This window comes from Meleagris gallopavo, chromosome 7, assembly GCF_905368555.1.
Source record: "Meleagris gallopavo chromosome 7, MGAL_WU_HG_1.1, whole genome shotgun sequence".
Classification (NCBI taxonomy): Eukaryota; Metazoa; Chordata; class Aves; order Galliformes; family Phasianidae; genus Meleagris; species Meleagris gallopavo.
The window spans coordinates 32851232-32876608 of record NC_139410.1 but is presented as its reverse complement, the minus strand read 5'-3'; the positions used below and the strand labels follow the sequence as shown (position 1 = coordinate 32876608).

Sequence of the window (25377 nt, the reverse complement as noted above, 5' to 3'; positions counted from 1 at the left end):
TAAAACATTAAAAATACACGTATTTAACTTAAAACCTCAACTTAAAAGTTTGTCATTGGACTGCTGGTGGAGTCTCATAAGTGTACTGTGAGTGATCTTTCAGGGGACATCCATATCAGTTTTGCATCAAAACGAAAGCGATTCGCACATGAGAACATGATTTTTCCAGCACTACAGTGAGACACACACAGCTCTTACTTTGAAAGCAAGTTGAAAAATTGGTAATTAATTGCATATTTTAAAGTGTATTACAAACAGCTGATCTTCCAGGATGCGTTAAAATAGTTTGTAGAAGAATAACTTAGCGGTCCTTTAACCAAGCACTTCAAATAAGTCTGGTAAATACGGCTGATATTGAAAGGGATTTTGAGGCAGAGTTCACAGATGGGAACGCTTACCTGGCTGAGGCCACTGCGACTTGTGCCATTTTCTCCCATTCACTCTATTTTTACTTTTGGCTGGGAGCTGGTTGTCAATGTAATGAACACAGCCTTCACAAACATGTGTGTAGATGATAAGCAAAGGGAACTAAAATAGAGTATTTTAGCGTTTAGTGGAATAAAATCAGACAGCGCCGTGCATCCTGGTTTCAGTGTAGACATCTGTGTAGGCGTGTGCAGCTCTTGGGCTGTGCGGATGGGCAAAGCGTGGTTTCTGCGTGCCCCTGGTAAGTTAATGTTGGTGCTGGTGCAGACGTCCAGGCGAAGGTGAACCATTTTGGTTTACCACTTTCTCAAAGGAAGGGGAGAACTTATTGCCTTTTCCAGTTGATTTATATAAAAGATAGATTGAGTGGCGTTTTCACTTTGTGCAAATAACCAGTTTGGTAATGACTTAGCCTCGGTACTTTTGAGTTAAAATTTGGTCAACCATTAAAATGCAATTGTGCTTAAGGTATAACTCTGGAGTTTCTGTGAGTCATTATCATGAGTAGGAGGGCAGTGCCGACTGGTTCAATGTGGGTTACTCTATGTGTGTGTGTGTGTGCTGCATCACAGCTTTGCTGGGAGGAGGAAGGGGCAGGGGGGCAAGGTAGGGTCTCCAATGGCCCTTTGGGAAATCCCATGTTACCGGAATGTGGAGCACTAAAAGTTATTGCTTGTAATAGGTATGGCGGTGTGCTTATCTGAAATCATCAAAGGCTGTAAGTGTGTTTATGTACACAGGGCATACCTGATGGGTTCTGTAGCCAGCTGTGTGCGCTCTGGATACGGCGGTGGAAGAAATTTCATGTCTGTGTGGGACTGCGACCGTTGAAACAATCATTACTGAAACCGTACACCTTATTTCCTGTTACTAATAGCAGCCCTCTACCTATGGAATATATTAACAGTTATTCCCTTGGTTTTGGATTGTTGCTCAACTATTTGGTTGGACAGATACTTAAACGCGATCTGTAATTTATGTTGTCTGAATACGTCAATGAGCAGAGCTCATTATGGCTTCCTGATGTGAGCTGTGCTGATGTTTGTGAAACCACACTTCTGTCTGTCAGGCAGAGCAGAAGTACGTTCCTTAATAAATCATGGAAAATGACGAGCTTTCGCTACCTAGGCTGGTGAACAGAAATACTTGGTTGGTGTTTACCTAGAGTTTCAAACAAAGCAGTGGTTTCTGTGACTGCTTGAGCAGTTAATTCTTCCATGCCATTTAAATAAATATTTATTACTCTTTGCAGGATAGATTTTTATTTTTTTGTGTGTGTTAAAAACTTTTGGGTCAAACAGCAGCAGCCCATTTAGGGACCTGCAATGCCTCCACCACATGACTTTTGGCATTATTACCACAGAGTGGGATGTTCCTATTCCAGCCAGTTTTTCCCCAATGTCTGCCCTGAATACTGAGCTCCATCTTGCATACATGATGCTTGCATAGAGGCATTTTTTGGACACGGCAGTGCTGTGCTCCTGGGACCTGGGCTGAGCTGCTGGCTCAGAGCAGAGGAAGCCCTGTAATGGAGAAAGGAAAGCAGATATGTTTTTCTAATATTTGTTGTTTTCTTTGAAATGAGTAAAAGAATACCTGGAGTGATTTATGTTTAATTGAGGATCGCATTCCATCAGATACGGTGAACGTTCTCAGGCCATTTATCATCTGTGTCTTTTTGAGACCTCTGAGGAGGACATAGGAGATATTTACCTTAACTTGGCTAGGTCAAGGGAAATAAAGTAGAAATAATAGATGTTATTTTTGTATGTGAACAAAACTGGAAGTCGTGTGGATGAAATATGGAGTAAATGGCTATGTCCTACCTCCTCTGTGACTTTTTAAATACCAGGAATTATTAGTTCTATATAATATAATTTCCTTTGCATTATCAGTGTATGTTTTTAAAGCGCACGATTTAGTGGCTGGCATTTTTATTGTTCCAGATTAGTCAACTCCCGAAGTAAACACGGTGTGTATTGTGTTGCCACGGCTGTTCAGTAGTTTCATATTTAAGTAGCATCTTAAAAAAAACCAACCAACCAACCAAAAAAAAGCCAACAAGGCCATCTACTGCACTTCACATAACATTTTTACTAAATGTATATGACTGGTAATGCACGTAGGTTGTGTGACACCAGAATCCTGCAAGAGCTGGTGAGGATTTTCGTGAGCAGTATCTACGTTTTGGGGTGAGGAAGGGGTTTGTAAGAGAGCCCTCGAGCTTTAGACCTGAGAAATTTGCTCATGGCTATTTTTCACTTGTGTGTGCTGCTGGTATGGGACCTCCAGGTGCCACTCTGCCTCATGTAGCCAAAACTACCTCCATACACCCTACTGTGCATCCAGGCTTGAACTGAATTTCTCAGCGCCAACAGCCAAAAGGAATTTGTTGTATTTCGAACTCTTTTGTAACGTTTGCAAAATGCGTTTTAATTACCTTTTATTAAAGGTAGAAGGGTGAGTGCAGTGTAACCTAAATGTTAGGATCCTTAAGAAAGAGGGAAACCTGAGAGCTGAACGCATCTTTTCCTGTCCCAGGGAGGAACAAACAGTGAAAACTGCTGTGAAATAAAATCGAGAGCACATTGTTGATTCAGCTAAAACCAGCGATAAGGGCTGGTTTCAGAACCAGTCTGGGGGAGTGCAGCTTGATCAGATATTTTATGAACAGATTATTACTGATACCACTGATTGGCAAATTCACCGCAACTCATTCTCACTCAGTGGCATTTTCAGACTTCTCTGTGCCCCCTTTTTGAATTTGCAAAACGCTTCCCTCTGATCCTTTGAGTTAAAGTTTCGGCGACGTTTGATGACGAGCATAGCATGATTAATTACCAATGAATAGCGCGTATTCCAACACAGCTTGTGTTTTTCTCGCAGTTATTACCCTGCAGGTTCCAAAAGGGCTTTGGAGTGGGGATTATGATTTCAGTTACATCATTGTGAATTCAGAAAACGCCAGTGATTTCAAAAGTGTGATTCTGAAATTAGGTCAGTGGAAAAGAGATCAGAATCTGCCTTGCTACCTGCAAAGTAGCAAACTCCAAAAGAGAGAATTCGCTGCTTCCAGACGACAGTGTTTTTGTTTTTTTTTTTTTTCTTTTGAAAGAAATGTTAAAAAAAAAATTAAAAAATGTTAAAAAAAAATAATTTACTTGAGACAGAGTGGGAAAGTGAGTAATAGAACAAATTATAACCTGAATTCAGGCTGGATTGTGACAGGAAAGAGAGCAGAATGAATGCTTTCCTTCTTACTGGTTGATCTGTACTGACCCAGGAGTTTGACATCTCTGTTGCACAGTGATGGGCCAATGACTCAAAACTACTATCTAGAGGTTTCTTATATTTTGTCCTCTAATTATGTTTCTTCAGTGTTTGGATTTCTGTTGCTGGCTAGTTGATCTTTTGACAACTGCAGTGCACTTTATTTTTTTTTTCCTTTTGTTTTCTGAGATCTGAGAACAGAACACTTCCTGCTCTCAGAGATTGGATTTTTCCAACCTGACACCACAGAATGGATGTGGTGTCCTGCAATAGGTAGCATCAACCATGGAGCCCAGGCACCGAGTCAGCAGGGAGTGAACACCAAGATCCTCCCTGGTGAGAAGGAATTGATTAGACAGGTGTCATGGATGATGAATGGTCTTCAGAGTTTGATTTGCGACCTTTTTATTTGGCAGTGTTGGTCAAAGCATCTGCAAAGCAGCTTTTTGGTACCCCATGTCTGTGACTCATGAAACCTGAGCAACAGTCATCTTTCCCTTCACTTCAGGCAACGCGTTTTGCTTCCTGTTTGTCAGCAGCGCCGTGGTTGCATGCGACAGCTTCCTTAAGCCTGCAGCACTGTTCTCTTCCAGTGTTGGAGCACTGAAGAACAGCAGCATGGTTTGCATCTCCTCTGGGTTCGAGGTGCACTGCTCCAGGGATGAGAGAGTCCTGAGGTCCTCGGGTTGCTCTCAGACATTCCTCTGAGCTCAGGTAGCCAAAGCACTTGCTAATAATGGCAGAAATAAATGTGTTTGAGTTGTTCTTCATTTTTATCTACCTCCAGTGAAAGAAATAAAGCTGTATAAAAACAAATAAAGACATTTTATGAGCGTATCCCAAACCTGTTGAGGAATGATGCATTTACAAGTCCACAAAGTGAAGCTACCTTTAAATAGCTGATTGAAAACAAAGCAAAAAATACAGTATTTGTAAGTCCTGCCTATTTTAGTTCCCTTAAAATTTCAAGTTATACATTGTAAGAGTTGAAGCAAATAGGTGTGATGGTTTTGTCATTGTAGTTGTTCTGAAGTAAATCCATTAACTTAATATGAAGAGATTCATTCCGGGTAAAGAACGAAGATGCTGGTAGATCTTGTAGTAGTGTTTGCTTTTTCCAACATCCTTAAACAACCGACCAGCCCAAATACTGTGTATTTCTAAAGTAAATTATTTCTCTTTTGTCCTTTTCAGATTTCAGACAGAGCTGAAGCAGTGAGAAAATGAGTGTTCTTCTCATTGAGGCTTTTTATGGCGGTTCCCACAAACAGCTGATGGATCTTCTTCAAGAAGAGCTGAAAGAAGAATGTGTCCTCTGTACGCTCCCTGCCAAGAAGTGGCATTGGAAAGCACGGACTGCTGCTCTTTATTTCATGCAAACGGTGCCAGCTAGTGCTAATTACAGGTAACCCAGGAGGTGGGTAAACTCAAATAGCAGGGAGGTCTTAAGCTGCAGTTTCAGTTCTCTGTATGCAAATGCGTATTCACAGGCAAATAGAGACTAGCAGTGGGCATTAAGAAGTTTATCACATTGCACTGACTTCTTTGATGTAAATATGGGAGATCACTACAGTGCTTTAGAATATCTTAAAATACTTTAGCTTATGTTGCTGGTCCTTGAAAGTCTCTAAGAGTGTACATGTATATAGATGCCTATTTGTTTAGAGATGTATATGGATGTTTTATTTTAAATTTATCGAGTGAATTTAGAAGTAAGGCAAGATTTAAACTGTTTCACAGATGAGGTTGAAAGATTGCATGGATGTGATCACTGCAAGCTTCCTCACTTACGCTCCTAGTTACCTGTTAACAAGTCTGATTTATCACTCTACTACTCAGGCTGACCTAGAGGATTAAGGGTTCAGTTTTATCTTAATGATTGTCCAGTTCTGTAATGTTCCAGCACCTATGGATGTCTTTTATGCATTTAGGTAAGTAGTGAAGCTCTGTCTGCTAGAACCTGGACTGATAAAAGCAGACTACTTAGGTCAACAGATAGCTATCTCATAGTGAGAATCAGTCACTCCAGAACCAAGACGTCTTTAGAGCAGCAATGTTGCTTGACCTACCTGATCAGCAGAGATGTGGTGAGATGATTGGCAGGCAGTGATGCAACGTGTGGTTAGTTGGGAGAGTACCTGGCTCACTGTGTGCTTTCATGGAGAGGGACTGCTCATGCCTGAGGATGTTGTAGCACAAGCATCTGCTTTTCAGCCACGGGATGAACTTCAGCAGGGCCCCAGGTGCACCTAGGTGATGTGCCAACCAGCTACTCTTTAGAGCTGGGATTGGTATTTTTAACTCCAGATTGGAGCAAGGAGAGGTAATGGGCGGGGGGGAAAGGAACACAATCTTTTCAAGAGTAGATCTTGTGCTGTAGAAGGCTGCATTTGAACGGTGTTGCCCAACACAGTGTATAATCTGCCTTGGAGTGCCATATAAATGTACACCTTTACTCTTCCAGCTTGCATTTCAAATAAGCTGCCATCCCAAGCCAAATATTCTAATTATTCTTCCCATTTGTCTTGTGCGAGGCATTTAGTGCTGGTTTCTTATTGCTTCCCTTTTGCAACAATTTTGTTTTGGAGGAGTATATATGACAAACTGTTATGTAAATTTGTCTTGTATCACAACCACATCCTCCAACGCATCGCAATGTTATCTGTGTTCCTTCAAGGTCAGCAGCCCAAGCTGTCCAGCACTAACTGTATTAAACTAATCAGACATCACTCATAGACATACACTTCATTAGTTTAACTTACAGTTACATTGACCCAAGATAACTTAACTCCAATTTGTCAAGTAACCCACATCTTGGGAAAGGGAGGGAAATGATGGGGGGTTGAAAAAAAAACACAACAAAACAAACAAAAGCAACGAGAAAAAAAAAGAAAGAAAGAAAGAAAGAAAAAAAACAACAACCCAGCAGCTTGAAAACTCACTTGAAGTTAATAAACTTGCAATCTGTCATAGACTTATGTGCAAATATAACCTTTACTGACAACAAATAAATCTGATCTAACCAATGGAGCATCTTAAGGAGAGGAAAGCTTTCTCTGTACTGTTTGATCAGACAGAATCCAATAGTCAAAGTTGACAAAGATGCAGTGTTTAACATGGGTATGCACCTTATCCACATGTGCAGGTTTTAGGCTGATATGACTGGTGAGAGGAAAACTGATTCAGAAGTACCTTCTATGACTTTCCTTGCACATTTTTAATGTTTGTTTTGTAATTGGGTGTTTCAAGTCCTTTTTAAATTGAAAGTATAAATTCATCAACCTAATGAAGCTGACTACATTGTCCTACTAGAAAAATCATTGATTAAAATTAACATTGATTGTTTTATATCTAGCTTACTGGTAACCATTTAAGATCTGCTTCCCAGGCAGTAGCTGCTTGTGAAGATGAAATTATCAAACTGGCAGGAGTGTATGCTTTGAATTGCACATTTAAATATTTAAACCTTCTTGTGAGGTAGTGGGAAATAGCAAATCTACATTATTTACATTATTGACTTTATTTGTAGAACAAAAGATTTCTCTTCCAAGCGATGTTTTTAAAATATGACATTTCATAAATACCCTGTTTCTGTTTGTGCATTTAATAATACAGAAAGGTCAGAGATATCTCAAGTGCGAACTGTTGGTAACTGAGCAGCGTTGGTGAATTTGTGTTTCTCCAGCTGTACTTAATTTCAGGACGCCGTGTGAGAAATAATACTGATGCTGACAAGTCTGATAATATTGCTGTGTGTGTACGCAGCAGATGGCTGTATGTCTTCCTTTTAAAAGGTAGATAGTACTGTGTGTATAAGGTAGTAGGGGAAGGAGGCAAGCTTGTTCTTTTTTGAGTGAGGTTCAGCATGCTGTTGAGCCTTAAAAAGCGCTTTTGAAGCAGAACATGAGCTGAAGAGTAATAGATGTTCAGTTGAGATACTCTGCAGTGACCAGTGAGTTTGTGATGAACTTGCAAATACTTGCTTATCGGAGAGCAGGCACATACTCCCTGGAGCGAGGCTTGGAGCCACATTGCCAAAAGCTTTCCTGAATTGCCATGCAGTGACTCAGGTGATTTTTCCCTTCTTGGTACAACTGCAACTTTCCAGAGCATCCCCCTGGCCCTGGTTGGAAAGGGAGGAGACATAGCAATCAACATAGCACACTGGGAAAAAAACACATTTTTTAGTAGAGGCTGTTCTCTGCAGAAAATGTAGTTGAAATGCAAGCTAGCAGTATGAGATTTAGATTTGCAAAGCAGAAAGGCTGAAGTGCAACGTAGCTTCTAGTTTGCTTTAATAGCACTGCTGGATTATTTGCAAAAAAACCTACATGTATAAATATTATGTGTTACATTCAGTACTGCCCCCCAGGTAGCTGTTCATATGAATAAAGATTTTATTTGTAACAAACTCTTGCCCTGAAATACCCCTCGGGTAAATGTTAGTATATATATACCGCTGATATTTGACAACTATATTTTAAAGACAAACTCCTTGCTTTTTATGTTTTATGGAAGAGAAAAAGTAAATAAATCGTTGTTTCAATTAATAGAGCTCTGAGAAGGAATCTGAGGAGCGTGGTGCTGGGCAGGATATGTCATCTTCCAAGAGTTTATAACGTATATGTGCGTGCTGGTTCGTTTTTGTAAATAACATTTTAAGACTATCGTGATTAAGGGTTGTTCAGATCTTATGCTTTCATAAATTTCTATAAGGAAAAAAACATGCATTATTAGAGTGACTTTTACTAATTGACCGGTGTCATTGAAAACGTTTTCTCACCTTAATGGTGATCTTGTAAATTTTTATTCCGGCGATTAATTCAGTGTATGAGTGATTCCATGGAAACTTGGTGTTTGCTAGTTGCATTCTTCTCAGAAAAATACCTGTAAGCAGTATGTCTTGGGGAAAAAGTTTGGGGATTGCAACTGAAGCAAAGCAAATTTTAGGCATTTCATTTAAGGCTGAACACACAGATGCCCGTTTGTGTTGGGAACACTTCTGTCTTGTGTCCTTATGTCTTTATGTCAAATACTGGCATCTTTGCGTAATCTGCGTGGGTAGAGGAATAATTTGCCTGTGTTAAAGATCTTCCCTGCTTTCGGTCCTAAATAATAATAAATAAATAAATAGTGTTTATGAGTAGCATGTTAGTGAAATAAAATACAACCACAGACTTAATTTTTTTTTTTATAATTACTTGATATTCATGTTTGCTTATTTTATAGTGTTTGCTTTCATATTGAGGTGAATATGTTGTATCATCAGTTATTGATGTTGTGTATTTTGACGTTCTTGCTCAACTCCGTTGTATCTGAAGATGGGACAGAGCTCAGAATACTGGTGTGAGCTGGTGTGGAGGTTACAAAGTGTGTCTGTGTGTCCTGCATGTTTTTACCAGTTATGTATAGAGTGTACCCCTAAGGTACAGGTTGGTGAGTCATCTTTTGTACTTTGTTCGAGTGGCACAAAGGGAGAAAGAAACGAGTTAGTGGTTAATTGCAACAGCCAGTATCCCCTAAGACAGGGTTTGATTAACGTGGCTGTAACTGACTCTCTTTTGTAACCTCATGGATGGATACCAATCAGAGCGTGCTTGCCTTGCTGTAGAGATACCAGACCAGGAATCCTGGGCCTCCTTCATTTTAAGGGCAAATTGCCCTGACAGACGAGTGTAGGAGATGCTGCCTCATCTCGAGCTCCTCGTTACCCTCCCTAGCTGCACAAAGGGTCATTGCTTCTTTCATTTCATTGGTACTAAACTTCCTTCTTAAAAAAAAATTATTTCTTAAAAACCCAACAAATCAATGGAGTTCACAAAGGTTACTTAACACGGGGCTTGTGCAAACACATCCACATTCCTTCTGCCCACGCTTTGAACTAGCTGGTAGTGAGCTCGCTTCGCACCAGAAGGCCATATGGCCGTACTGGCGCTGTGTTGAGCCTCGACTAATAAGCCCAACCGAGATACAAGACACAGGCACCGTGTACTGAGCTAAAACAACTTGGTGACTTCTGACCAAACCTGGCTCTTGTCCAGCCAGCTTGGAGTGTAAGCAAAGAGCATATACGTCCATATGGAACGGCATGAAGTTCTGCGGCGTATCGCAGATGATACCCTCTGCTTCTCTAGCCCCAGATAATGGAGGTTGTCCCGGCCTGAATAAAGGGTGTGAATTCTTTTCTGCTGAGGGGAACTCGGAGGCCATCTGATGCTGAGCGTACGTAACGTGGGAACGTACGTGTAAAAGTGGGCTTTGTCTGCTCTGGCTGTGTGCCACCCGGATCTGTTTGGGAAACTTGGGATGTTACCTCTCAGGCTAAACTTCTTTAGAAGGGTGTAAAATCTGTGTTGGAGCATGATTTTTATTAGAACACTAACGTGAATCTGCGCCTCGTTAAAGTTGACAGAAGAAAATTGCGGTGTTTCAAGCAAGAAAAAATTTAGCTTTTTTTTTTTTTTTTTTTTAATTTGTTTGGCAGTGGGAAAATTGTGTAAATGAGGGTTAATGCTTCAGTGGAAAGCTTAAGGAAAGCCTAAACACAAAGTGATTTCATTCTGCGGGTAACACCGGCGCTGTGTTTTGTCTCTGCTCAGAATCTGACCGCTAAAATTCTCTCTGCGGTGTCACAGTGAGGCTGCCTGAAAGTTTTCCTCAAGTCGGCGAAGGAGGTGGAATCTCCTTTGTTCTCAGATTAATTACCTTGCTGCCGCCGCGCAGGGCAGCCAGCAGCACAGCTCTGCGACGTTCTAAGAGTAAATGCTTTTATTCTTAGGTTTGGCTGCGTAAAAACGGGGAGGGGAGGGGGTGGGGAAGAATCCAACATTAGTAACAACAACAAAAAAAGACACCTTTTGAGAAACAGAACAAATAATTCAATAAGCAAACTACCTGAAATTTATTCAGGGAGACAGCAATATGATCTTAAACATTCGCTTTGCATTAATCAACTTTGCCTCAGATAAAATCCTGGCAGATGGTAGCTATTCATTTTAAAAGTGACAGGTTTTCTTTACTTTTTTTATCTTTTTTTTTTCTTTTTTTTTTTTTTTTTTTTTTTTTGGTGTGTAAACCCACACACGCACGCTTCTCTCCAAAAAGTTCAGTTGTTTAATTTGCCCACCGTGCATTTTTCCTTGCTCCGGTCCTTCTATTAGGCACTAACACACAATTTGGAGAGTTAAAAGAGTTTTTAGAGGAATTTAAATCAAGGCCGCTTCCCTTTGAAGTCGAGGGAAGTATATATATGATCTCAAATTTGGCATAAATAAGATCAGAATGATTAACACAATGCAAGGAGAGGTGCGGGAGCGGGAAGGAAGCTAGTTGGGATCTGTGCACGATCTATAGACAGTACTAATGTGAGGTGGCAGTTGTCCGTTTGATGTGTAAAAGAATTGCTGGAATTCCAGAAAAATATTCTGATGAGACAATGAAAGAACAGTCTGGTTTTTCAAACTGTAGCATGTGTTTTTCCTTTATGTTCTCGAGCGCCTGGGGAAATCCTTATTTTTCTTTCTAAAATGAATTTTATGAATCACCTGGAGAATTGATATTTACATTGCTGGCAGTAAAATGTAATGAAATTGTGCATTATGATTCAGTATTTCTGCACTTAGGGTTTTAATGAGCATTTTATCTGTCCTTTTAAATGGTTGCTGTGTATATATTTTATTTCTAGATTACTTATAGATTACATTTCTATTTTCAAATAACAAATATATACAGTACTGTATAATAAGGAATATGATGCTTTCTACGATTCATTGTCATTCTGGTCTGTAACACTAATTTGTTTTTTCAAAGGGAAGAAACAGAGCTTGTAACAAATAAAGAGAAAAATCTTGATTTTTTTTTTTTTCTGTGCTGTTTCTTTCCTAATCTCTTTTTTTTTTTGTTTTTTTTTTTTTTGTGCCTTAGAGACAAGCACAAATTTTGTCAGATACTTGGTTTGCACGTGATGTGGATTTATAGCTTTATAGTCCAGTGTTACAAATACCTGCCTTTCTTAATGGGTACTTAGAGCTTGGTTGAATTTTGTGAAGTATTTATAATAAAAGGAAACTTTATATAGCGCAAACTGTTCATAGTGAAACGGTCTGGGAGAAGGTCTGCATTGCCACTGATCTTTTTTTTTTTTTTCTTTCTGCAAGCATTAGCCTGACCCACACACATGAAAGGTCACGGTTCTGAATGCTGCTGTTCAGGTTGCCAGGGATGGTGCAGTTGCCAGTCTGCAGCAGAGCAAGAATTAATCAGCAGGGTTAATGTGTACCCAACGTGAAGAAGAGTTCTCAACAGGAGGGCTGTTAGAGGAAGGTGGTTTATAGCCTGATGCACTGCAGGGCAGCCAGGGTTGTGGTAGCGAAGAGTCTGGACATCCAGTTGTATAGCAGGTATCTTCTGCTCGTTGTGGCAGTGATAAACCTTTCAGAAGAGCAGGTTTCTAAATGTAATGCAGAGGATATAATTTAAATGTTGGTTCAAATGGTTGCTTGTCTCACGGTTTATCACAGGGTGTTTTTTCTGGCAGTGGGTCACAGTGGAGAAAGGCTAGATAGATTGCTCTAGAAACGTGCTGAAGGCTTTTTTCTCCTTTTATCTCCTTGATTCTTCCATGATTACAGCCAGATCTGGAACTGTAACCCACATGTGACTACGTAAGCAGGCGGTGTGTTAGCAAGCACTGCAGGTGGATGGGGTTATGGGGAGGCTGTAGAGCACCATGGGGCTGTAGGTCCAGCCATCCCTCAGGGAGCTGTCTGTCTAACCAGATGTGGACAGCTTCCAATGGACTGCATGTCCATAAGAGGTGGCCTGAGTGCATTGAATGCTCTCCATGAGCGTCTCCTCTTGGTTTAGTTTCATCTAAAAGAACCCAGTTTGTCGTGTTGGGGACTGTGCAGTGGGAGCTGAGGCACAGTAGGTGAGGATGCTTGTTGGAGTCCCTTCATATAAACACTCTTCTGAAGCAAACTGAAATGCTAAACTTGCCCATAAAGTACTTAACTTTGTGGGCTGTGGTGTTTCTTCCTTAGATATAAAATGTATACCTAGTTGGATTATGTGCCAACTTGCAGTGCATTGGACTGCATTAAATTTAACAGGGACTTCTGACTCCCCCAAACTGCAGTTGGAGCCATTTGTTTCCTCCTCCTCTCCCCTCTTGTTCTACCAAGCACAAGTATCTTGGGAGCGGTACCTTCAGTAGACTTTGAATTGGGATGATGGTTGATTTATCTTCCCTTTAAAAAAATATATATATATTAAGAACGAAAGTACATTCTGTCTGTTCACTGGAATATCCTTGACAAAAACAAAGCAACCAAAAGGCTTTTTTCCTCTTTGTTCTATAATGAAGATCTGGGTGATCTCCTTATTCTCCTGGATACTATTTTCCTTTTCTTGCCTCTGTCCTTTGTCTGTGTCTTTCCCTCCCTCCCTCCTGCACATATACTCTGATGGTCCAGTGGACACCATCATTTTAAAGAATGTTTTCCATTTCAGAGCACTTATTTTTTTTTTTTTATTGTTTATGTTTCTAACCTTGCCAACTTCATCATTTTTCGTTCTAACTCTCATTGTTTCCATTTTACTTGTTGCACACTGCAGCTTGCACTTCTGTGTAATAGCAACTTGAGGAAAGAGTGAAAGAAACAGCCATGGACAGAACATCAAAAACAAATACATACTTTTTCTTCTTTTTTGGCAGAAATTACAGAAAGAACTTATACCTGTTAGAACATATGCAATTTTTATTTATGAAAAAGGATATCCCATTTTTAATTAAAGATGGAATTTAAGAATGATAAATGGGACCATTATCTAGTAGCAGTTAGTTTGCAGGCATTTTTTTTCCTGCTCTTCTGCAGTACTGCAGGTTTGACAGTGCCTTTGGCTTTTGTGAGCAAAATACATTTCATACTTGTGACAGAATAGTTGTAACTCACTAGACATGAAACAGTTATCATACATAGTGACATCTCTGTGTTTAAACCCCGAGGAACAGAATTATTTTAAAGTGTGCATATGCAGAAATTTCCTGCTAATCAATTTTATTTAAAACACAACAGCTAAAAAATTTATATGCCAAATGCATTTGGAGGAATAGTGCTAGAGATACTAAAATTATGTGAGAAAAAAAAAAAGATGAATTGCTGGGGAAGTTGTAATGAAAAAGTTATCTTTTTTATTTTATTTATTTATTTTATTTTTTTGGAAGGAAATGATTCCTAAATTAATTTAGGAGGAGAATTTCTCTTGCTGTAGCTGTCCTGTAATAAATCGTAGATGTGCCAAAATTAGATGTTATTTCTGAAGGAACTGTGCTCCATCGTACTGTTTACAGTGCCAGACATAACTTCTGTCTGCCTTGTAGCCATTGATAAAAAGGAAATGTGTGCTTTAGCCCTCTTTTCCTCCAAGTATGTCCAGTGCATCATGACTCTGGCAGAGGTTGATGTGGTTAGTAGTAGGGTGGTGAAGGGCAATGACTGCAGGGGTTTTTCACAAACAGCCTCACAATTTTGCCCCATCTGGCAACTGTTTGAAGTATTTTTGTCTCTGGTAGCAGACTAACCTTTTACTTGTTTGTTCTTTTTTTTTTTACTTTAGCCTACAAATGAGTCTTTTTTCATCCTGTCCTGATGAGCTCCCTGAAAATCAGTAATTTGAGTTAGCCCAGCATTGCCATTGGGCATTATGCACTTCTTAGCATGACTCTTGACTGTTGTGGGAGGAAATAAGAAGCCCATGTACTCTGCAAATCGTGACTAACTACTGTTTTTCCCTTTGCTCTCTGGTACTTTCACTAAGCATCAGTATTCTAGGTCATCTGGGGTCCTCCAGAATGAGCCCTTATATTTAAGGTCCCCTGTAGTTGATGTCTTCAAGAAAGCAGGCAAGAGACCTGTGTGGTAGAGGATCTGGATACAGAGACTTCATTGCTGTCTGCTCTAGACTGTAAGCATTACTGTCTCCTCAAGATTGTGCAAGCTGAATCTGTTTTGCTGTAGTACCACCTCTGGTGAGATTTCATGCTGGCCTTGCAGAGGGCCCTGTGTTCCCAGGCTACTTCAGAATCAGACCTCAGTAGTTTCTGTGGCTGCTGAGGCATCCAGGACTTACGTGCTTTGAACCCAGATCTCAGGTCTTACCCGAGTCAGCAGATCTCTAGGAAGAGGCTGTAGATAGGAGTTTCAAAACAGGAAGAACAGATCGTAATGTAATTATTCAGAATAGCATCATGAGTTACAAATGTCAAAACTCACCTTTTTTTTTTTAATTATTATTATTTTTTGAATATGGAGCAGGAAACCTAAGGCTTGTCTTGTGTGTGCCCTGCTATGTTATGATGAGTAGAGTATACTTTCATTATTAAAAAGCAGATATCTACCCTTCTAAAGCACTAATTTCCATTATTAACAGTTGCATGAGAGGTCACTGTGAATTGGATAGGGTCTCTGGGATTCAGGCACATTTAAAAACAATGTTTATGATGTCTCTACCTCCTATTATTACTGTCTGGCAAGCATTTTTCAGAGGATTGTTCTTCAGTTATGTTTTGCACATGGTTCTCAGTTTTCTTAGGTCCCAGTGAAGAAAAAATGAAAAATCTAATAGCTTTCCTGTGCCTTTAGGAGGTCTGTTGATGGGTACAAGACCAATGTGTTCAGAGCATGGGTGGGCTCTGCAGGGAGAATGGTTTGGTGTCTGAGATACTTGTGTGTGCTTCCTGCTTTTTTAAGCTGTATAAAGAATATTTTGAGATTAAGCTCAGCAGCTCCTCTGCAAACTCCTAACAAAGTAAAGGCCTCTTAACAAAGCCACAATTCGCCCTTATGGCTAGAGCTCTGCATTTCTCTCAACTGATAGTTTGAATTAAGTGGTCAATGTATAGTAACGATGGGAGTGTATTCTATTGCAAGAAATAGGACTCAGAGGTAGTTACTTGTTTCAGGCTAAGATTCAGTCACAAAAAGGAAGATAAAAAACTGTGTGTGCAGTGCAGATGCTGCATGATGGAGGAGTGCAAGTGATCAACCACACTTGGGGCTGTTACAGCATCATTATGGTATATGCCTTCCCATTATCTCTCTTGCTCACTTTTGCAAGGATGTTTTGGTCCCATACGTGTGTTCCATTTCTTTTTTCTCTTTTTTTTTTTTCCATCCTATTGAATTTAAAACAGTTACTTCATTAATTCATGTTCATAATACTGTTAATTTTGTCTTTACAGTGCTGTTGTTATGAAGAGAGTTGTCATGCAAGCCATGGTACGTTTTAAGTAGACTATTTCATCTTTTTGCAGATTGCCAGCATTAAGTGCCAGCCCATGTGAGCAGCCTGCTGACCACGAAGCCCGACCACGCTCGGTCTATTAGCTGTGCTCCAGAAGTATTTGTTCAGTTTTTTCTCAGATGGATAACCAATATGGAACATTCTGTCCACAGAAGTCTTATTAAAGAGGTTAGAGCATCCTGCTAATTAGGAAAAACTAATTAGGCAGATTGTTGCGCCTGTAACCAGAACTTTATATTTTAATGGATTTGAAATGTGGTACACTCGTTTTTCCTATTGTAAAATCAGTTTTTCTTTTAAATGTCTGAAAATAGTCTTCGTGAGGAGATTATGCACTCAGAATAAGAAAGCAGCATTTTAACTTTTGGATTCACTAAATTAGCCATAGGAGATTGCCTTGTAGACTGGGTGAAATCATTCATTCGTGCCAGCGTTATGGCAACCAAAACTATGTTGTCTTACTACCTTTCTGTTGGTTGAAAGCTTCCAACTGCCCCAAGGAGGAACTGGAATAAGTTTGTGTGAAGGAACAGTATGGTTTGTGGCTGCAGTGATGTTAGATTCAGGTGATGCTCGCATTCACAAACTGTTGTTTGGCTCCTCCAACCTGGTATTCACTGACTGCTCTTTCACAGAGTCTTGGGAAGCTTAAGGTGTCAATAACTGAGTGAAACCTATTTGCAAGTGCTCTTGCAGTGCTGCTTTGGAATTTCATTGTATGCCAACTGGAAGCTGAAAATCAGCCCATTTGCAGTGTGGCCTGGAAGCAAAATGTTTATAACTGGGGAGAAGTCTGCCTTGGGTATGTTTAAGGTGGATTTCTCTGTAATGGCTACTTTGAACTTGTTCCCTGCTACACCCTGCTGCAAACTTCAATTAGTATTAACCTTCTTTCAGGCTTGTCATTCTGCCTTCTGTGAAATGCACTGACTTGTGGAGAAGCCCTGTAGCCAGGAGCTGTGGGCAGCAGCCTTGTGAAAGGCTGGCCAGGTTTGTTCCTGCGCTGCCAGCCCTGGCCACTGCTAGACCTCCTGTGATTTCAGAACTGTCAGCTCTGGCCTTGACAAGGCAGACTGGTGTTCAGCATCTGCTGTGACCTGTAGATTTGCACCCTTCCACATTTCTGCCGCTTTGTCTTCAGTGTGAAATCTGGGTCTGTTATCAACCAGACAGGTCTAGATAGTTAGCATGATGTCATGTCTCTTAAGCAGTTTATGGAACGAGGATGAAATTCATGGCAATAAATATTTTAGATTGTTTTTGTTTGGCTTCTTAAGGAAAAAGAGTTTCCTTAGGTGAGAGGTTACTTTGTGGGCAGCTCAGCTGTAGGATGTATCGATGGTTCCAGTATGTAGGATGCTTCTTGCTCTTCATGGCAGAGGTTGAAATTGATACTTATAGTTAAGAGTTTTGTAGATTCTTGTTTAATTACAGGTCATCCTTCTGAAGTGGATGACTCATTTAGCCTTCAGTGGCTGGATTAGTACTCTATATAACTGTACATGTACTTATTTTGGGTGTTAAGAGCCTTGAGATTGAAAGTTTCTCCACTGCACTGGGTCTTGTTTTGCGGGGTAGTACAGGGAAAGCAGATCTGAGAAGGAGCAGCAAATGAGGAAGGCAAATAGTTGGAACCAGATGATCTTGAAGGTCTCTTCCAATGATCTCAATGCTGTTGCTGCTATTAATAATAGTGTAATAATTTCTTAGTCTGCTAGCTTGTATTTCTATGTCTGTGTTTCAAACAGGGAAGCTATGTGGCATGCATATTTCTTTTGATAAGATTCAGTGTTTAGTGAGAATTCAGTGTGGAAGTTGGTATTTCTTCTTGATTGCCAGCACACTTGTGGTGAAAAAATGGGGCCTGGGGAGGCTGAAGCTGGCAAGGGAGTGTGGGCAGAGAAGTTCTGGTTTGTGCATACCAATTGCTTTGGGTTCTTCAGCGCCACTGGGAAAGCACAATAACCACTCTGCTTCAGGATATTGGTATAAGAGCAGTGCTGTTCATCTGAATGAACTTTTGCTATGTGACCCTTATGGTTGCATTTGGGCTTTTAGGAGCATTGGAAGAAATTTTCAGGCACTGCTTGCAGATGGGCTCCATCTTCATTCATCCTTGGCTTCTCACACCCCTTCCATTTCTGTGTTTTACCATATTCTGACATTTTAACTGTCACTGGCTTTTCTTCTTGGCATTTCAGGCTACCTATCCTTCCCTGTGGCATTGCATGTGTCCTGGTAGAAGTCTATTTTAGGGATTCAGATCCTAGACTTGTGGGCCCAATTTTATCAGCAGAATGCATTGAGTTGTGTTGCCTTGAGATGTAACTAAATTTGCATTTAAGTAGAGATGGTTTGAACCTTGGTTTCTGATGTTTCGTAGTTGGGTGCTTTTTTCTGCTTTGTCAAGGGACATGACTGCAGTAAGACCACGAGCTGAATTATCCTTCTAGTAGATACAATTTCTTAATGCGAGAGGGATATTAAGCAGAATAGATGGGAGTGCTCTTGCAAGACTTCATGGAATGAGGCTGAAGTACCACTGCCAATAGGATGCACGATCCCGTCATGCTGGGTCAGGCACAGTGTGGCCTTGGTGGGAGGAATGTTTTAAAACCCAGGGTGGACATCAAGCAGGTCTTAGAAAACACCAGCCAAACATATGAGAACTCTACTATTCTGAAAAATCCAGTTGGTGGATGTTTAAGAAAGAAACCAGGTTTCTTTCCCAGTGATGGCTGGGATGTTTGTGAGGAGGGTGGTAGCAGTGAGCAGGACTGCAGTGGCTGGGATTTTTGAGAGCTGAAATTTATTTTACTTACCTAAGCTTTTAAAAATATTAATGTTGATGTGTGTTACAGCATATTATCAAAAGTTTACTTTTTCTCTATCTGGCTGATGGATGCCAGAATAGCTTTCAGGTCACTCCTAGCAGCTTTTCTCCAATTAAAAACGTCTAAGATGCTTTCAGTACAAAAACCATTGAATTTAAGATGTTTTTCTGCTGTGACATACGAGTATGTTTCTGCCACAGTGGCACTTGCCCGTTTTGGGTTATTTTCTGTCTATGAATGTTATGTGATTTCTTGTTAAAGTGAATGACAAGATGATGTACGACGTACTTGAGATGGTATTGAGCAGAATCTAGTTGGAAAATTGCAGTGATAATTTTCTTTTTACATCTCAAACTTAAACGCCATTGAAGAAAAAGGAAAAAAAAAAAAAAAAAAGTGTAACAGGCAACTGAAGAAGAGCATGAGGGGAAACCTTGAAAAATTACAGGGAAATTTCCATAACAGATACACTAGTAATGCCTGTTTAATAACGATTTCCTGTCAGGAGCTATTTTTATCATATGCCTGCTGTCTGACGTGGCATTCTATTTAACATTTTTGAGAGCCATGTTTTAATCAGATTAAGCTCAAGGAAACCGATAGGTATCTGCTTGGCTCATGGCTTCTGCTTCTGTTTCTTATTTAGTCACAAGACTATTGTTGCTGGGATCTTTGAAAGCACGTTTTGCTCTGGCGGCAGCAGGCGTGCAGCTTGCCCTGCCTCAGGAGCGCCAGTGATTTCCATGATATATGCGCAGGGCGCACCGTGGAATTATTTTGTAAATTAAAGAAGACTGATACAAACTGTTTCTTTTCCTCATGTGATTAAGGAGCCCAAAATAGCAGTCTATTTTTAGTTTCGAGCGCGGTGATGTTTCTTAGGAGCAAACTAACCGAAAGCAGTGTGCTGGGAAAGGCTGATAATGAATAGTGTTGCATGCGAGTCCAGTGGTGTAGGAGAAAATTGCCTGATAAAACCGTGGATGTTGGTGAATCATTCAATATAGTGCTTTCCCAACAAGGGATATGGTGAAGGTAGAACATAAACACGCATGTTTTTAACTTCGATATTTTCACATTATTTGGTCATTAGAAAGTTTGTAAGGAAAATCCTAAGTTAGATTCTCCAATATCGGGCATATCCGTGCTGTGTAGCACTGGGGATTGTGTCTGGCCGTATGCAGGTGAGAACATTTAACACCTCTTTAGATGCTCTCGGTGTTTTGGACTATGGGTGTGCATCAGCAGATCTGCTTTTACTCAGCTCAAAGTATTCCAGCTTTTGAGGAAAAAAATATATTACATTTCTAATGACCTCTTTTGTCTGTTGCAAATGCAGATTTATTTTTTTTTTCTTGCACAGTAGAGCTTATATTCAGCAGCTTGGTTTGTACTGTATTACCTCGGTGTATTATTTATTTGGTTGATGTGCTAGAAATCTGCACATCTAAGAATTAATGAAGGTTATTAGTTACTTTCTATAATAAAATTAGCTGACCTTTAAATAAGAGCATTATGCAGGGGATCTCTAAGTGGAAAAATGACAGAAGGCATTTTTAATATGGTGGCCGTTTCTGTTGGTAAATGTTGCAGTCATGCTATAGAATGTTGTGATGCTGTGTGTTTGCAGGCAGCGATGGAATACCTGAAGTTTTCATATTCAAGAAGGGGTTTAACCCTTTGCTAACTCCTTACGCTCTTCTTACAACTTGGTAACACTTTGATAATCCAGAGAGCTGAAGACACAACTGAACGTTCTGAGAATGAATGTCCTTTGGAAAGAGCAGCGGTGGGAGTTGGCTGTGGTTTTCATTAAGCATGATTGTATGCAGATTCCTCCAGTGCTTTAGCAGACAGCCTTCAGTTGCTATCAGGCGTACGTGATGAACGGCTGCTCAGATGGTGCTTGCTCTGTGAGATGTTCATCTTGCTGAATTTGACTTCCAATTGAAGCTCAGACCTGTTGTAAAATACAGCATTGCACATGAAGTTCACACCTCTGCGTTTAAGTTGCAGAGGGGCACACCTCAAGCAGGTTTCTTAAAGCAGTAATTAAAGCAAACTTTCTTAATTCTTTTCTGTGCTAATAGCTAACACAGGACCTGTGCTAAATAACGACATCGTTAATTGTGTCATTATCTGGAAAAGATCTTGCAAAACCTTGAAGTACACCGTGCATTTTTCTTGTTATTCTTGAAGCCTTGCTAATATACGTAACGATCATCTTCCAGCTTGTGGATTTCAGGTGAATGTACAAGGCAGCACCGTGAGCAAATCTGCAGTTTTTCAAATTTCGACTCCGTCTTAAAACATTTGTTGCAATCCTTGCAAGATATTCATCTATTTGTAGCATCATATAGGTCTGTCTCCCCATCTGTCTCTGTTTTTCGTGACGACGAGGCTCTGCGATGTTTTTTTTTCTTCTTCACTTTCGTACTTACTCATTGAGCTCGCTGTAGTGCTGCTTCTATCAGAGCTATTTGTCCGACAGCTTTTATTGATCATTTGCTATAAAATAAAAGATTTTTTCACAGGGAGAAATTTAACCAGCAATGGGTGAATTCGGTTTAATCAGATTTAGTTTTATACGATAGGAAAGCTAATGTAATCAGAACCCATTTATGTGCTATTAAATACATAAATTGATAACATAATGCGGTGCCAAAATCTTACCAACACAGAGAAGAAAAAAAATCTCACTGAATTCTTTGATGCTTGGCCATATTTACTAAGGAATCCATGCAACTTGCAGATTTGAGAAGTAGCTACTCGTCTAGGGTTCAGATTCCCTACAAATAAATCCTTATTTAACAGGATATCCCTGAGACTCTTTTTTTTTCCCTCTCTTATTGGCAGCTTGACTAAAACAGTCTCATCTGGTTTAACTAAAATCTTTGCATTACTTGGCGGTGGTTTCTTTTGTACGTGGTGCTTAGAGCTCATTGAAGCTCAAACGGTACAGGAAATGCAAATCATGCAAATCATCCTCACGCTGACGATGTACAGTGGCGTGATTGAGCAGCAGTACGTATGGCTCGTGGGCTGACCACATGAAAGGAGTCATTTAAAGACCAGATGAGCTAAAGCTGGGTTAAGTTAGGCTATGTGTGAGCTTCAAAGCTTATAGAATAGCATCCTTTTTAAAAATAAATTTATTTTATTAATAACACCTGTGCCGAGTTCTTAAACAGTGAGAACATATATAGATGAACATTACATTAAATATATGCCATACTTAAATCAAAAGGGCGAAGTTGTTATTTCTGCAGAAGTTCAGGTATGCGTTGCCGTCGATGGAAGGAGACCACAGTCTAATACATTGCAAAACAGCCCCGTTTGGGTTTGTTGTGCTTAAAAACCCAGCTCTCCTCTGCCTTTCAGGTAAAAATGAAAATAAATGGAAGATGAAAGGGAATTTCAGACTGTGCAGCAGGGTTAAGAGCAGGCTTTCTGCAAGTGCTTGAGAGATGAGAGGAGAGGGCGGTCGAGTGCTTTCTGTTATTAAAGACGGCGTAGAATTTCTGGGGTAACTTAGAGAAAAATCCTGCCTGCCTTTTTCTGAAGAGCTTCCGCTGTGGTTTTGGGGCTGCATTGAGCACAGCTCACACAGGACCCTGAGCGCCATGCTGGGTTCCTTTTGGGTTTGGCCAACCGGGGCTCTTCTGAGGTGGGCGTGCAAAAACCGAGTGCACCCCTGAGGAAGGGCACAAGCAAAAAATGCTCGTGGAGTAATGAATATTTTTCATGTTGAACTTGCATCGAAAACAGCGGGTGGTAATTTTTATTTAAAGACATCATTACCTAATCCTGCCTCTGGTAATACTCAACATGGGTGGCTGTTCTGCTTCTAGTGAGAGTTTTATTTCTCAGTTGTTTTTTTTTTGTTTGTTTGTTTGTTTTTAATATGGCCCTCATCTGCTTTTCTTTGGTGTTTCGGTGTTTTTAAAAGTTGAGATTCATTCGAATAATGTAACTTGACACAAAGCTGAAAAATGTCAATCTTGAACTGTTTCTGTGTAATGTTTAATTTTTACTTGAAACAGTAGCCCTGAGGGGGTCTGGTGTGGGACAGCTCTGGACACTGCACTACATAATCCCCAATGGATGTGATTATTTTTTCTATATTCTTTCACTAGTGCCTTGCTCTTCCGTCATTATTTACTTGTTTCTAGTAAAACTTATGGTATTAGTAGAAGTAGGAACAAGAAGGAAGAAAGTATGTTTTCATGCTTTACTTACTAGCTTGCGTCTTACCCTTCATGTCAACCTGCAGATCCTGCCGAAAGGGAGAGAGAGATTTCCCATATTTTCTTCCAAAAAAATAAAAAATGAAAATTCAACGACTAAATCTGTTTCTTCTTGAATTGCCATAAATGAAGTCAAGATGAGAACTTGCCCCTCTTGGTGCATCTTGCAGGCTGGGGCTCTCCTTTGTGAGTGGTGGTCATCTGTAAGTGACCGTAGAGCTGAGCTGGAGTTGAGGTTTTAGCAGAGCCAGCAATGTGTAAGTTTCTCCTTCTACGTTGTGTGTTTGTTCATTCATTACTTCCTAAGTGCAGAAATCAAGGTGGATGAATCCTGAAATGAGGACATCCTGAAATCATCTTAGAGTGCCACAGAGTGGAACGTAAAACTAAATTCTGTTTTCTTGAGCCAGGTACCGGAGTTGGCTCCTATAGAGAGTTCTTGAGAGTCTGCAGCTGGCACCCACAGCAGTCGTCAGAAGTACCGTTGTGTGTCCTGCTCTTAGTGCTTTAATTGGAGAAGGACTGAAAATCACAGATAATATTAAGCTGTCTTTAATACTCAATGCAAGAAATACCAAGATGCAGCAGCTAGCAAAGAAAGCAGAAGAGAAATTTTACTGGTTGTATCCCTAATAATTTAATGTAATTTACTATCCATTTCAGTGTTTGGCAGGAAATGGAGATTGCTTAAATATCTGTACCTAAAAGCACAGGGCTGTATAAAGATCTTTGAATTTTAAAGTTAATTTGTTTCATCCAGTGCTCTATTGAGATATATACAGAAAATGAATCCCATATGACTGTGCAACTACCAGTGGTCCAGAACTCTTTTTGAAATACTTTCCAAAGAATACCTTCAGTCATTCTGACAAACAGCTCGAGTCAAGTTTCCTTTCTGAGAGCTCCTGAAATGCCTTACACGTAGTCCAAAGGTATCACCGGAAAAACTGTGTTATTTGGAAGACCTTGGCCAAAAATTTCATTTTGCTCCATTTTTTCACATAGGAACTCTTGTCGGCCAGACAACTCAAGCAGATTTTTAACTTTCTGTGGTGGAGAGATGGACAGTCTTTTCCCAGTAACAAATCTGCTGTGGTCAACAACATTCCAGGTCAGAGTTTAAATAGCTTAGCTCTGAAGATGGTGTTTCACAATCATAGAAGATGGTGTTTCACAATCATAGTGCGGAATTTGATGGAAGAGTGGGATAAATCTATGTATACACACACATATATAAAATATATAGTATAGATTTGTGTTGTCTATGCATGTGCTTAGATTTCCATGTGAATGCATATAAACCTATGTGCATACACACGTGATCTCTGTGCCTAAAATAACACTATCTGCAAATAACACGTATGGTCTCGTGAAGATAACACTTCATTCAGGAGAACTGTGCACACAGTACTGAGTACTGTGGTGAGCAGGGTCCATAAGATATGTAGACAGAGTGACACGATAATACGTAGATTGATTAAATCACCAGACCGTGACTTTCTCTTATCTTTGACTCTTGGGCTCTTGAGTTCTCACCATGGCACTGATTCTCTTCACGGCCCTTGATAAGCAATCTTTGGCCTCACTTTCTGAATCTTAAAGATTAGAAAGTATCTGGTATATTTTTCTCACTGTGGTATTTCACTTGTGTGTTGCTGGGGAGTAATGGGCGTTCCGTGCTGGGTGCTTTATTTAATGATAAAATGAATTCAGAAGTTTACAATGCCGTAGCTGGGAGAACAATCTGTAAAATATCTGGATGTCAAAACCACTTTGATTATGACTTTTTAATTTAGATTTTTCCATGGGGGGAGTTGGGGTCACTTTGCTTACTTGGGCAGTGGATCCATATGTAAGAATGGCCGAGTCATGACAGCATAGTGGTGTGGTGGCCACATCTGCAAAACTTCTAGCCAGGACCTGGAGATCGTCTCAAAAACGGGCAGAAGGTTTCAGGTTCAAAATTGCCAAGTGCTCTCACCTGTATGTTTGGCACATTCTCTTTGAATTCTCTCCTTATTTGCACCTTCTTGCACTGGTGCCCCTCGTGGCATGGCAGGAGCCCCAGAGCAAGCTGCCTTGCCCAAGTGCAGATCCAACAGCCTTTTTTTTTCCATCTCTTTTGCTGGTGGCATTGCAGAGAAAGGCCTGTTGTGATAATGTGCAATAAAATGAAAGGGCATCAATTCTGATTACACTTAAAAAAAACATGTTACGTAAATGGAAATAAATCAGTTTATGGTATATGCCAGGCATGCTGCAAGTTTTATTTAAGAAATAGATGACTGAAGGGTTAC

The 25377-nt window shown here is 40.1% G+C and overlaps 1 protein-coding gene across 16 annotated transcripts in view; it reads left to right on the top strand.

The window, feature by feature from the left end:
* QTMAN (queuosine-tRNA mannosyltransferase) overlaps positions 1-25377 on the top strand; it is a 162880-nt gene that overhangs the window by 46840 nt on the left and 90663 nt on the right. For all 16 annotated transcript variants that reach the window (XR_014884291.1, XR_014884290.1, XM_085227737.1 and 13 more), the window contains one exon: positions 4891-5101. Coding sequence is in view for 14 of the 16 variants with exons in the window: in XM_085227737.1 (XP_085083863.1) it covers positions 4920-5101 (182 nt within the window). In the remaining 2 variants the exon portion in view is untranslated. The remainder of the gene's footprint in view (positions 1-4890; positions 5102-25377) is intronic.